This window comes from Ursus arctos, unplaced genomic scaffold, assembly GCF_023065955.2.
Source record: "Ursus arctos isolate Adak ecotype North America unplaced genomic scaffold, UrsArc2.0 scaffold_1, whole genome shotgun sequence".
NCBI lineage: Eukaryota > Metazoa > Chordata > Mammalia > Carnivora > Ursidae > Ursus > Ursus arctos.
Window position 1 is genome coordinate 47381455 of NW_026622763.1, and position 15067 is coordinate 47396521.

General features: G+C 38.6%; 1 protein-coding gene across 2 annotated transcripts in view; it reads left to right on the forward strand.

Moving 5' to 3' along the window:
• XIRP2 (xin actin binding repeat containing 2) overlaps positions 1-15067 on the forward strand; it is a 68245-nt gene that overhangs the window by 23228 nt on the left and 29950 nt on the right. The window contains exons 2-3 of one of the 2 annotated variants that reach the window (XM_044381518.3): positions 919-1079; positions 5869-6021. In XM_044381518.3, coding sequence (XP_044237453.3) covers positions 1023-1079; positions 5869-6021 — 210 coding nt within the window. In that variant the 5' untranslated portion in view covers positions 919-1022. The remainder of the gene's footprint in view (positions 1-918; positions 1080-5868; positions 6022-15067) is intronic. The other variant, XM_044381519.3, reaches the window with a different exon arrangement.

The following is a 15067-nucleotide window of genomic DNA, read 5'->3' on the forward strand; positions in this document are numbered from 1 at the left end:
TTGTCTTCCTCTCACATAAGGAAACATTTAGACATGTTTCCATATGCCTAAAAGGAGCTGGTTAGATTAGGTGAGGCTGTATGATCTCTAAGACCTTTCTGTTTCTAACAACTATTATTCTGTGATCATGCAATCAGTCTTTTGCTCTGTTTCCAAGCATGTAATTCCTGTTACCCTGTATTTTTGTCAGGTAGATGGCTTAAATGGGAAAATATCAGACCATGTGAAATGGGTGGCTGACAAAGCTTTTTCTAATGGTACTATTATTTCTTTCTCATGTAACACATGTCTCTGTGAATAAAAGAAATAAACCGACAGTCTATAATTCTCATGGCAATCACTTATTTTCGCTAGATCTATCTCCTCGAGTGTTAAGGGATGGAGAGAGAAGCAAAGAGCAATTTTTAGACTTGCTAAAGATTTAGCCCACCCATCAAATCTACCTCTAATTAATTGTGTGATCATGGGAAAGTTTTCTAACCACTGTGACTCTCTACGTTCGTATCTATGAATTTCAGAAAAGAATAGCACCTACCTCATGAGATTGTTAGAGAAGTAAATGAGATCATGCCCTCCAGCATTTAACCTAAATCCAACACACGGTGCCTTGGGAATGTTCATTATTAACATTATGAAGCTTTTAATAACTATTTTTCATCAGAATAATCACAGGAGTAGGAGTGGAGGCAATATTTTTGTTTGATGTGCGCATAAGCATACGCTCCTGTACAGGCATTTTGTAGCTTTGCTTGAAAGCTTGAAGAGGGTGACTGTGGACATTGAAAACACAGTACTGTGAAATGTTGCAGTCTGTTTTATGAGAGCAAATATTTAAAATGCCTTTCCTGTTCATAAGGTGATGCTATTTTCTTTTCAAAGCCTGAAACACATACCTGAGCATGCTACATTTGTTTTCAGTGACTGTTGGCCCTAAAAAGCCTGCAAGTGGATTTGCAGAAGACAGTGCTGCACGGTGCGAGGGCGCGTCAGAGCTCCAGGAAGTGGTGTCCCTGAAGGAGCGGATGGCGAGGTACCAGGCAGCTGCTTCCAGGGGTGACTGCCGCAGCTTCTCTGCCAATGTAAGCTGCTCCCGGTGGTTCTGCACGAGCAGTGGGCTTTTGGTCTGCCCTTCACACTCCTCCTTCCATCTCAATACAGGAATACTACTGGGCATTGGGATAAAACCGAGAAAGCAGACATAGTGTAAATCAAAGTTCAGAGGATATGAGGTTAAGCTCCAGCGCTACTACTGACTCGCTGTGTGGATTTGGGCTATCTTCACCCCTCTCTGAGCTTCAGTCTCCTTAACTGCAGAATGGGAATAGTCATCCACCACAGAGGGTCTTAGAGAGAAGTCAAAGTGATAATTTTCGTGTAAGCCATAAGGCAGGGTATAAGTGTGTTATTATTGCCATCATTATCATTTAACCTATAGCTATTCTCCTCAGGAAGGTTGGGAATTAATTTCAGATTTTAATAATGTGGGTCTGCATGCCGCCCTCCTCGGTCTCATGTATAGTTCATTTAAATTCACTGGCAGTATCATTTTTTTTTTTTTTTTTTTTTTGCTTTTCTCATTTCTCTGTATGCACTAAATCCATTAGGAGTAGCTTAATCAACATAGAAATGAGGGAGATTAGCAATGTAGGCACTCTGCTAAACCAATTATGATTATAGGAAACAGCAGGATTCAGTAGGACCACCAATTTTTAGAGCCAAAGCATAATAAAGTCATATTCAAAAGAATTTGTTGCGTTCCATCATCTGTGGCCTTCAATCCACAGGGTTTGATGAGTCATTTTATTAGTAGCGGCTTTACAGCTTAATGGAATATAAGGATACTCTTTTATAATTATAATCTCCAAATTAGCAAAGTTGTTCATTTAACCAAAAGAGAAAGAGAGTGAAAGAATAGCCAAGAAGGGTGGTGTTCTAAAATAGCTACTCTTAACATTCTTCTTTACAAATTATTTAGAGACAAGGCTGACTGTGCCAAAGTCATTAACAATATTGTAATTCCAAATGACATTTAAGTTTTTACATAGTCATTAAAATCCATTTTAGATGCAGCATGGTTTTGAATGAATGTACAGAAATCACAGACGTAGCTCGAGCTCTTCCAAAATAAATAGTATCACGCCAGAGCCTCCTGCCGGTCTTCTTAGATAGCACCCCCTGCTGGATCATTCAGGAACTTTACTACAAATTAGTGTTCTAAATTGGAGAAAAGATTCTTGGGGAAACAAATGGATTTTGAAAGTACAGAGTGAGAGAAGGATTATACAGTAAACAATTTTTTTTTAATTTAGGAACACTTTTATCTTTACAGGCACTAGGAAAATACACCATAAGACAAATTTGTATTTATAATGTGCTAAAAAGAGCATATTTAAATCGGGCACTAAGAAAACTTAATTATCCCACTATTTAATACAAAAACAAAACAGCGTTAATGCTACTACAAAGGTAGCCTACACATAAAGAATTTAATAATCCTTCTCTTCTCTGCCCATTTACAGGCAAAACAAACTGAGGGGAAGTGACTTATGAGAGATCATGCATTAGTGACAAAGCCAGTCTAAATTCCTGGTCTCTGGACTCCTGTGCTCTTTTAACTAAATCCAACTGCCTCCTCTCATACAAGAAAGCATCTGTGGCCCAACAAATACCCTATTATTTGGTTTGGCCCTAAGTTAATATTATGCAGGAGGTGGGGAAAGGAAGAGCACATATATTATCTCGTAAATAGTAAATATCTAGTAAATATCTAGTAAAAAAAAAACTAGTAAATATCTAAAGAAAACAAAATAAATGCCTTACTGCCTTATCTGGTCAGATGCATCAAATGTCTGTTCAATTACAAAATAATGGAAACTGCCTTTAACAACATTTCTGTCTATACACATAACCCAAGTATTTTAGGGGCAAAATCTGGAGGTCTCTGATTCGGCCCCAAACTGAATCCATTATATTTCAGTCACATTGAGATCAGTTTCTCCTGGTCCTCAGCCAGATGGCATTTGGTTGAACCTAAATGAAAGTCATGCCAGTGGAAAGGCAGTGGTCTGAGGGAGAGTCCTCGAAGAGAAGGGGGAGGTAACATTCATTAAGCAATGAATTAAAATGCCAGATTCTGCATTGTGCAATTTTATTTCCTTTATCATTTTTTAACAGAAGAAATGTGTGGAAAATATATTGCTATTCCCAGTTTATAAGAAATAAAACTTGAACTCTAGTCCAAGGTTTTAAGTATCAGAACTGGAATTAGAATCACTATTTGTCCAACTCCTCAAACTCTTATTTCTACTATGTTCAAGGACCCAATGACAGTTCTTTGTAAAGAAAAGATAATTGTGTAATATATTAACTTAGGTAAGTGTTAGGTAGTTAAATTACCTTATTATTAAAATAACTTAATATTAAGTAGGTACTGTGTTAGGTATTTAAATTAACTTGTTAATAAAATGACTTAATTATTATGGGCATACCCATTAGGTTCCAAATCTTATTTCTGAGTCCAAGAATAAGAAACATTGAATAAGGATAAACCTACAAATGTTTAACACAAAGCCACCTGTTCTGTGGTCATTTATAAGAACGTGAATTAGTTGAACTGTATAGCACATGGGGCTAAACAAGGCAAAGTCACCACTATGCTCTCCATCAGAGCAAGGAAACCTCACTCCAGCTCATGCCCACAGACTGCTCCTTGAGCAAGTCCGGCCATCTCACATATGTAAACCTTCATTTACAAGCTGAGCGGAATAAAGAAACCATGTCACCACCACTAAACTACAATTCAAAGGACTTCCTCACTTAGGTGGGTGAGCAGCAGCAATCGTGTAATAGTACGACTACTGATAAAATCAATTAACTATATGCATTTTTGCACATGTAATATGGTCTGATTCCAAAGCACAATGCTAAAGGAAAGGAATGGGTATATTTGGTTTTTTAATCCATTCGGTAGATGAGAGGCAACATGTGCAGTATAGGAACTGGTATTTTTGTGAAAATGCACTTACTAGGAAAGTATTCAGTCATTAACATAATTACTGAGGCTTACTAGATTAATTTGCACATGATTTGGGCATTGTTTATAGTTGCTGGAAAGAGTAGGCTTCTTCTTAACAATAATTGCCTTAATTTCCATAATTTAATACTCATCTATTATCTATGTTTGATCAATCGAGGAAGGCCACTTACGTACATTAAATGTCAGGGAGGGATATAAGAAATACTGTGGCCTTAACTCACCCTTTCCCTTCTTTATCTTAAATTTCAAAATAAATGCCACACTTTCTCTTGAACTTATCTTGTATCAAACAGCAGTAACTGACCAGGATTTACATTTGAAGTTTGTTGCAGAATTTGATAGAATATATACCTAAAACATTTAAGTCTACATTCTTATCCCTTCTTCCCATGCAGCAAATATGCATATTCTTAGCTATCAGATGGTGCATGGAATTGGGGAAAGGTTATGAATTTGAGAAAGCAACCATTTGAATTTGCTAGTAATTCAGATAATCCCAATTATTAATTTATTCTCCAATATTTTGGAATATGAGAAACCCCAAGATTATAGTTGTATTTTTAGTATCTGTTTGAGAAACCATGTATTGGGTCATGATTTCAGGATCCCAGGAGTCCGCAGTCCATGTTAGGGGAACTTGAGCTCACGGGCATCCAGTTACTTCCAGGTCTCAAGGCTTCAGGGTTACATCAGGACTGGGCCAGACCTCAGGAGACCTCCTGTGATTTGAAGGGTTGCTGAATCTCTTCCCAGTTTTAAGCAGTCCTAGAAGCTTCCTGGAGGAGGGCTGGTTGGCATGGGGCCTATTTGCTTGAGAGTTGTCATCCCATCTGGGCTTGAGGGCCTGCTGGGCTGGGGAGTGTGTTGAATCATCCAAACCAAAGCCCTTAAGGTACTGCACTTCCCACAGGGGCATACGATCTGATACGGCTCCTCAGCGTTTTTCAAGTTGCTCCAAATGATGCCTGTTGAATTAGGCTTTCTGTTCTGCAAAATGCCAACAATAGCCTAGAATCCTTCTAACCCTAAACCTTCTAAGCTAAGTCCTGGGGTATGCCAACCCCGGAGTAGTTGTTTTTATGCCTGTCCTTTAGTACCAGTGATAAAGACGGACAGCAGCCATTAAGAGAGAGATGGGTTCAAATTCCAGCTTCTACTCACACCCCAGCTATGAGACTTAACAAGCTGCCTTACTTGCCTGAACCTCAATTCCCCCATTTTAAAATGAGAATAAATGCCCATATCTCACAGAATATGGAGAATCATCAAATGACAAGATATATGTAAACACACAGAAATCACTCAGCACTAATATTAAGTAGTTGTTACTATTACTGATATTGACATTTTTGCATAAGAGAGGCTTATTTTATTCATCTTTAGTTTTTTAAATACATTTTGGAATGAGTCAAATGTTTTTAATATTCTTAATAATGTGTTGCTTATGTAGACACTTGTGATTTTAATGACAACTTTACTGTGGGTTAAAATTGAATCCATTATTATAATTTCTACTAGTCTGTGTATTATTAGAGAAATACATCCTATAGGTCTAATCTCCAGATATCAAAATCTATCTGAGATAAGGAGAATTAACTCAATATTTTGAAGTTCCTTCTGACTTTATATCAAACACTGATAAATGAGAAAACAACATGGAGAGATTATTTTTTATTAAGGTTTTCTGTAAGGGCCTACTGAAATAATTGCGTATGTTCATATTTTTTAATATACCACGCATCAATAATTGTCAACTATAAAAAATACTAGCTTGTAAGTCCCATCTTGAGCAGATACAAAGCTGAATTTTCCTTTTTCTTAAATTGTCTTAGATGATGGAGGAATCTGGAATGTGCACAGTGCCTGGTGGTTTGGCCAGAGTGAAGAAACAATTTGAGAAGGACAAATTTGCTGCTTCTTTTAATACCTTGTCTCAGTACCAACACCAGCACCACAACAGATCTGAGCAGGTAATGCGACTGCAGGTAATGGATAAACCACATACGGTCGAGTGCTCTCATTTCAGTGCCAATGCAGAAAGCCCCGTTTGGTGGTACATTTATTTTCATTACTCATTAACAAATATTGTAATTTTAAGATGCTTTAGAAAATCATCTTTAAAGCATATCAATGTATTGATTTACTTACTTGGAGCATTTTGTCATATTTCTAGTGAACCATGCTGGAAGATTTTTCTTCTCAGCTTCTAAAGTTTCAAACATAAATAAAAATTAAATAGCCTGGGTTAGTCAACAGGTAAATAGAAATGTTGAGAGCCACGTTTATATTGGGCCTCTGCTTCTAGATTATAATTCATGATAAACTATCTGCTGGTTGTTTGCATAGATCAAATGTTAAGCATTATTTAGCTGATCATTGTGGTGAGTTTTCTGTTTTCTTTAAAATCATCAAAAATTGAATAGTGGAACCCAGATGTTACATAAAACTGCATAATGCAACTTCTACATTTTATCTTATATAAAAGATTTTTTCCCCCATTTCATTCCTCCATTACCATATATCACCAAATATTGTCATGGGTTATAATGATTTTTGAATGTGAGAATCTCAGTAATAAAACCCATTAGACTGAGCTCGGCACTTTGAAAAATAGTAATTGCACTGTAAACAGCTGTATTTAGGTCCGTATTTTCCATGAGGAAGAGAGTAACTGGGGTACTTCTAAAATTTTGTAATGGAAAATAAAAGGTAGTTTTTTGTTTGGTTGGTTTTTGTTTTTAAAAAAAAGTCCCTAAGATATTTGTAGTTACCTAAGTTTTTAAAATTAAGGCAATTGTGTGGTATAGTATGGGTGGGAGGAGGAAGAGGAGGAAGTATACCAGATAGGATGATTAAAAATCTGATATGTGAAATAGTATTTGTTTTCTTTCTCTGGATTTGTCTGAAAAGTATAAACTGTACAATATAAATAGCTCAATGAATTTATAGTAAGATTTATTTTAACTTTGCCCAAAGGAAACAAAACGTAAATAAGAAATTACGACTGGATATACTTGTGGTCTGATACATAGCTGTTGCAACAACATAGGAGTCTTTAAGTGAGTCAGTGGTGTGTTTGCTTGAAACTGGTCAACAATACAAAATGTTGTTAGTTATCCTTAATAAATTAAGTAACGAATTCCACATAGAAATCTATGTATGTACAGATCCTTTGTTTTGCGGGGAGACATTGTGATAGAGTGTAAGGGCGATGGGACTTGTAGATCTGAGTTCAGAGGCCACTTCTGCCACCTACCGGCTGAGTGACATAGACACAAGGCCACCTTCATGGCACATGGCCCTGGGTAGCACTCAGGGCCCCATTCTCAGAAGGGCCTGGCACTTAGCTTAATGCTTTGCTATCATCATCTTGAAATTCTTAATAATTTTGAACAAGGGACCCAGGTCTGGCATTCTCATTTTGCACCAGGTCTGGCAATTTATGTAGTCAGTGCAACACAGACCAAATTCATCACCCCTCAACTCTCAGTTTCTGATTAAGATCAGACAACTGATGAGGGATTTGTCCATTTCATGAGGTTACTGTGGAGGTCTAATATGACGTAGAGCAGTTTCTGTGAAAGTATTTCATTATCCATGAAACTCGAAATCAATTAGGACTCTTTAATTGCAAGGGACAGAAAGCCCAACCAAAAGGAACATTGTAGATTCACAAACATGCAGTCTTGTGGAAGGAGATTTGGTGTCAGCTCTAGTGGTTTCCTGGAGCAGCTGGCTTGTACCAACCCTCCGGTTATTAAATGTTTAGGAATGTTGCAAACCAGATAATGGCATGTTAATAGCTTGAAATCCACCACATTGAGAATGTTTGAAATCGAGAAATTGGCAAATACAACAAATCAGGGATATTCTTTCTTTCTCTCTTTCTTCTTTCCTTTCCTTCTCTGCTTTTTCTCTTTTTTCCTTGAGAACCCTTTATTAAATATGTATTTCCTTACCATTAATGTAAAGGCTCAACATATGCCGCTAGCATAATAGCTAAGAGCATAGAAACTGGAGCCAGATCACTCGCATCCAAATCCTTTCTTCTTCATCTGTTAGTGGCGTGACATTAGGCAAGTTCCTTAGCTTATCTGTGCCTCAGTTTCCACAATTATAAAGTCAAGATCATAACAGTACCCACCTCATAAGTTTGTTAGGAGGATTAAATGGATTATATTTGTAAAGTGCTTAACACTGTGCCTGTCCCATTGTAAGCAATACACAGTGTTTGTTTTTAAAAATAATAATAATAATATCACCTTAAACATATTTCTTTTTTTTTTTAACCTCACTTCTTCTGGGCTGCTCCCATTCTCACCGAGGTTTCCCCCCAGATTGTAGCAAAAAAGATACAGAGGAAAAGATCCTTTTCCCGGAAGTTTCAGTAACAAGCCTTCTTACTGCATCTAATTGGCTCTAAATGGAACACTCATGTTCTTCCTAGAACTAATTGCTACAGCCGGGGGACACTGATTGGCTGAAGCCTCTATACCTGTTGGGCTAAGTGGGAGTTCTCAGCACTCAGTTATCAAGGGAGAATAAATGGATACTGGGTAAAAGCAAAACCAACAGCAGCAACATACGAAAGTTATATACACACACACACACACACACACATACACACACTCACTCACGCACACACCTGCTATAAGCTCCTTGTGAATGTAATCTATTATTATAATCTATAGGTCCTACTCTGGAACATGAAATATTAATGTATATGAGTGTAATAAATAAAACCATACTAGAAGTCTATCTGCAGGACCCTGGGCCTGTAGTAACCTCTCTGAACTTCAGTTTCATTATCTACGTGTGGACATGCTAATAATGCCCAACAATTCCATGAGGAATGACTAAGCCTAGGTCATAATGCCATGTAAGATAAATAATATATAAAGGAAACATGTTAGAATAAACTAATAAATATCTTTTATTGAACTGTATGCTGAAGTTTGTGGGAAGATGAAAGAAAAAAAGTCATCCGTAACTTAGAAAATGAAATGACTAATTTATAATCCTTATTAGAAATTTGAGATACATGTCAAATTTGGTTATAGAGGGGAAAAAGAAAAAATCTTGTCTTCGATACTCACTTAAACTTTTAAAGCTATTAAATGTGTTCTAAAATTTGCTTCTCTTATCAGCGGGGATTGAGGATGTTTACAGGTAGAGGCGGGTAGTTAATTCTGTTTTACCTAAGCTGTTGTCCATCCAGATGGTGTTTTCGGTCTTCGCTTGTTGAAAGTACTTGAGATTTATCTCTCTGCTAAGTCTGCCCCCGGCCAAAAAAAAATTTATTTTGTTAATATATAAAAATTAATATTCATTTGAAAATCAAGTTTAATTAGAGTTAAAAGAAAGAACATTTGTTTTGAATTTCTGACAATATTTAATGTCACAATTAGTAATAATCGTATAAGGTGTAATAATTAAGTTCAATCTGCCTCTCTCCTTTCTAATATACTGAAGTCAGATGTTTCAGGGTAATTAGCTATTTGGTAGTCGTTTGGGAGATGAGCAACGGGGCTAGACATGTTTTGGAAATTAAGCTATCTCTCAGGTTCAAGGTCCCTCTGTCTGCTGATTGATCAGACTATTTTTTCAGACTGCCTTTTATTCAAAAAGAGGTTCTGAAATAGGAAAAAAGGAGGTATAAAATATAGGAGCTTTCATTTAAAATCTGAGATAATGTCCTATTTATATATTCTAGACTTGTCATGCTTTGTGGTTCTGCCTGTTGAAGTTACAGCGGCATCACCGCTAGCCTGTGGAGCGTGCTTATGGAAATTAGAAAAAGCGGCCACTCTGGACCATCAGAGCCACTGGGCCAGGGAGGCATGGGGCGAGGCTTCAGCTTCTTAAAAGAATGTGTTGGGGAAATGTTATTTAATCTTTTCCCAAATTCTTAACAGGGTGCCTTGAAAGAGACAGCAGAAGGTATTAGAATACATGTGTAATTGATGGGAGACTGCCATCGTCTCTTTTCTGAGTTCATGTTCACTTGCTCATACTATGGTTTCTGTGTTTTCAAGACTTTCCTTTTTTTTCTTTTTAAACGGCTTTATTGAGATATAAGTTGTATACCGTAAAAGCCACCCATTTTAAGTGTACGAGGCAGCGGCTGTGCAGTGCATTTACAAAGTCGTGTGTCGTCACTGCCGTCCAATGCCACAGCGTCCCCTTCACCCCGGAGTTAAACCTTGGACCCATTAGTAGTCCAAGACATTCCTTTTTGTGACATATTTTCACACTCAGGGTTTGACCTTCATCTTCTCATAGGAATGTTTTTGTTTTCTTTCCGCCATACTTACGGCGTCCTGAGTAGCTCTTCGCTTATTAATTTTGAAGTCCTGGAAGCCTGTACTCTTCTGGGATTGCTTGGTTTGGGTTTTTTTGTTTTTGGGGTTTTTTTTTCCCCCTAAGTGTGTGTCTTAAGTGGGAAGGAGCAGATGGAGCTCCACAAATTTGGGAAGTAATCGGTGCCATACAGCACTTAGGCAATTGCTTTTATGTGAAAATGGCTGCGCTGAATCCATGTCAAGAGTGTGAAGCTTTCCTGACCTTCACTCCCGGCAGCCACCTCTCATGTGGACCCAGAGGAAGCTGCGAGACAGCATGTATCTGCATCTATCCGCTGTTTCAAACGTCTGAATGTAAACATTAGCACTCTGGAAAATTACGTGGATTTGAAACAATCCCTAGACAATTTTGGGTTGATAGAAAACACTTTTGACAGCTTGTGACAGATATAATCTGACATCTGTGTGTTTTAGACTCTTTAGAGGTGACCCATAATTATTTTCTAGCAGACTAAACATATTTTTTTTTAAAGATTTTATTTATTCGACAGAGATAGAGACAGCCAGCGAGAGAGGGAACACAAGCAGGGGGAGTGGGAGAGGAAGAAGCAGGCTCATAGCGGAGGAGCCTGATGTGGGGCTCGATCCCACAACGCCGGGATCACGCCCTGAGCCGAAGGCAGGCGCCCAACCGCTGTGCCACCCAGGCGCCCCCAGACTAAACATATTTTTTATCAGCGAAATGTCCACATTGCAAAGCACTTCTCATGTAAGCACTTTAAACCTACCTTTAGCTTTGTGCCGCGTACATAATTCTTCAAGGTCATAGCTTTCTATTAACAGCCCCAACCTAACCTAGATCTCCATGAACAGATAAGCTTGTGGTCAAAAGCGTGTCTCGTATTGTCTTTTAATTGTGTATACTGTTTTTTTAATGACGCTTACGACTTAAAGTAGCGTCACTCAAACGGGAAGCTCGAGCGGTGGTTAGGCCTGGTAGCTCCAAAGCCAGACAGCCCGGGTTACAATCCTCTGAGTTAGCCACCTGATCTCTGTAAAATCAGGATGAAGTAACAGGTGTATTTTAAGAATAAAATAAGATGGTCCATGTAAAATTGCGACTGAAATGTCTGACATCTATGAATTGTTCAGTAAACACCAGCTATTATCATCAGCAGTATTGCCACTAAAGCTAAGAGAGCATAATCAAGTGGTAATTATTCTCAGAGGAGAATATGATTCATAAACATTTTATGTTTATGTAAAAAGACAAAGAAGGATAACATTGCTCTATGCCTCACACCTCACACACCTCACCTTTTTTTTTTCTTTTTCCAGTTCTTTGGCCCTTAGAGACAGAATCATTTCCTAGGAGTTCATTAAGTAATTAAAGATTAGTTTAAAATCAACATCCCTCTGAATGCTTTGGGCATCTCTTGTTCTGGAGGAGTCAGTAACTTTAGTGCATATTTTAAAAATTCTAATAGCAGGTCTCCCTTTGAGGAAAAAGTGCTTAACCCCAGCTCTAGGAAATGACAAGATGGGGGGCTCTCGGAGAAAGTCAAAGAAAGGAATATGTATAGGATGTACTTTGCACAGGGACACTGCAGCCCTGGGATGCCATTATGAATAAAAGCATGTTTTTCAAGTGGGAGCAAATGAATAACATAGCATTTGCTTTTGAAGACTGCTGTATTCACAGTATTGTGACATGATGTACTGAGAGGAAAATATAATTAATATATGAATTGAATCAGGCAAGAGAGAAAAAAGCCTACCCTGCTCGAATAAATGAGGAGAAGAGAAAGAGTTGAGGCAGTGTTGAATTTTTTCCATCTCCTGCAAGTGCTGTGGCTTCTTAGCTTGTTTTAGCTGATGTGTGGAAGGGAGAGAAAAACATTTGTAAGGGGTCGGACCTACCTTGTGACATTTTCTGGTTTGTGCTTCGAAACAATGAAGGTAAAATACATTCCTCCAATTGTCTGAATAAAATACAGTGGTTTTTTTTTCAACATACAATGCTAATATGTACAAATACTAAGAAATAAGGGCTGCTGTTTGCCAGAGAACCGTTTCTTTTCCTGACACCAGCCAGGGAATCATCCTGACCTTTCTCCAGATAGGCCAGCAAATACACATAGATTTCCCACAGACCAAACCATTTAAACCATCTTCTACAACTCTTTCTCAGGACCTATTGCGAGTGAGCGTTGGTACTGAAAAGAACACAGTAAGATTAATTTTTGAATGCTGACTCAGAATCAGAAGACGAAGAGTTTGCTAAATAAAGCGAGCAATAAAACAATGGCCTCAACCAACTGAGCTCTGTCACCCACTAAGAGCCAGAGCTGCACGAGCTGGTTTACGCAGAATTCGGTTCACTGGAGTTCTTTATTAACCAAAACACCCCAGTTCCTGACGCCATACAGCAAACCAGCTTTGCTCGACGCTGATAACTCAGTTTCCTTTTCAGTTCACCAAGAAGTAGAAATGCAAACTTTGATCCATTTGTGGGCTTGGAGATGCACATTTGATAAACCGACTGTTTCACCTCTACTTTTACATTCAAAACGATCTCTGTTATGTTCATGATTGGCCGTTTCGTGACTGCTTTTCACACCTGTGCCCTGGCCATGGCTGCCTTGCCACCTTGTCACAGGTGACCTTCCCATTAACTCAGTCTCCATCTGTGTCTCTTCTCTTCCTATCCATGTCTATCTTCCTATAGCTCTGTAGGTCTTGGGGGCAAGTCCATACTTTTTGTTCTAGAGAAATCAAATCGAAAAGAATTATATTTTGTAAAAACAATTCCTTCTCAAGTTGCAAGGTAAATTAACTGCAGTTAGTACTGCTCGCACCAACTATAATGAAAACAAAAGCAAAAACACGAACTAAACTCCGTAAGAAATTGTATTTTTCAGGATGAAAGAAAGGTTTTCCTACCGGCCCCAACAAACCCTGCTTCCATGATAGCCTGCACGAGCCTGGTTTTTCTAGAAGTATACCCCACACTCCTTATGAAGCCCCTACTCCGTGCTTCTACCGAGGCGTCCCTGTTTGGGGTACAGCAGTGTAGTGGTGGTGGGTCTTCAACAAGTCCTCTGGCTACCGGTTTCTACATCACCCGGAACCAGAAGCAGGACAGCTTTTAAGAGCCCTTGACTCATCCCCTCGTAGCTCTTCTCTGACGGGATACGGATTTAGAATCAAACCATTCTCCCTATGAGGATGAGACATGGAGTCTCTGAGGGAACTCAGGTCCCCTGAGTCACCTAGGGCCTCAGTAAGGTTGGATCCTCAAGTGTAAGTTAATACGCTGGAACTCCCCAGGCAGCCCGGGTCATTCTGATGAAATTGTTCTGGCATGTGGCCAGGGATGGGGGACTGGTACGGCTCTCTGGGAGATCCTGATGTGCAGCAATGAACACAGCAGTGCAAACCTGAGCCAGGATTTGTTAGTTCAGAGATGACCGCTTCTCTGACCCTCTTAGCTTCTCATCAAGACTTCTCCTCTGCCCACCTCAGTCTTCTGCAGTCTGATAGCAGGCCCTCCTGTTTATATTGACATTTCTCTTTGGATGCCTATTATCGGTCAAAGAATAGAGCAGGGACTGTGGAGAACAGAGAAAGAGCGAGCTTAAGGAAATTATGGTGAATATAATAAATGTCAATCAGCCAAACAACCAATTTAGTGGTACCCCCAAGCCCAGTGAGCTCCTTTGTTAATTTCAGACACTATTGAAATACTGTTATTTGTATATATGCAAAGATATATTTAAATATTAAAAATAAACTAAATAATTTAATGTTATAAATTAACTAAGGAAAGATACATCAAATATTTTAAGGTAAGCCAATTAGAATAAAGGTAAACTAAAAAAATGAATGAATTTATTAGCTTAGGCCACACAAATGTACCAGTAATTAACAAAAACTGAGATTTAATTCCTTATTATTATAATCTTTGATCAAAAAAACTTTAATTTTATGGGATTATACAGTCTGTACACCTAATGTCTCTTGAGTTTGTACCTTTGATATTTCTGTACAAATATTATTTTCTGAAAGACACAGGATTTAATTATAAAGTGATCACCTTTATTAAATAACATAGTAAACCTGCTCATAGTCACTTGGCCCTTTCCTTAACTAAACCAATGTGTGTGCTTGCCCCAAGACGTAAGGTGTGCCCATTAAGTGCAATTAAGACTAACGTCTGTGATCAACTGACGTCAGTTATTTGCATTACTTTGGAGCCACACACTCTAACTCACCATCTCGGATGTCCCCAGGTCAAGTCCAAGGTAATTGGCTAACTGCCTGCTGAGGTGTGACCATAAAGTCTTAGTCATGGTCTCTTTGCAACTTCCAATTTCAGCTTCTTTCTGCAGAATCTGTTGGTGTGTGAGCTCTCCTGCTAGTGCTTGGAGAGATTCACTCCTCCCTCCCCTGGGGCAGCACGTAGGACACTGCAGTGCATCATTATAAATGGAAACTCATTCTAACCCCACACTCGGAAGACATTGGCAAAATGTTTGCCTTGGTCCTTTGTGGAAACGGTCTTCTTGGTGAAATAGTGCAGTCTGTCCAGTGCATGCATTCAGCCTGGGCTCCTTAACTATGCTGTTAATAACTAAATGAGCTAATCTGCCTGGTGACTTGGAAGGGTTGAGAAATATTATCCTATGAAGGGTGCCCTGGCACTATTTCTCAGGCTGTCAGAGCCTCC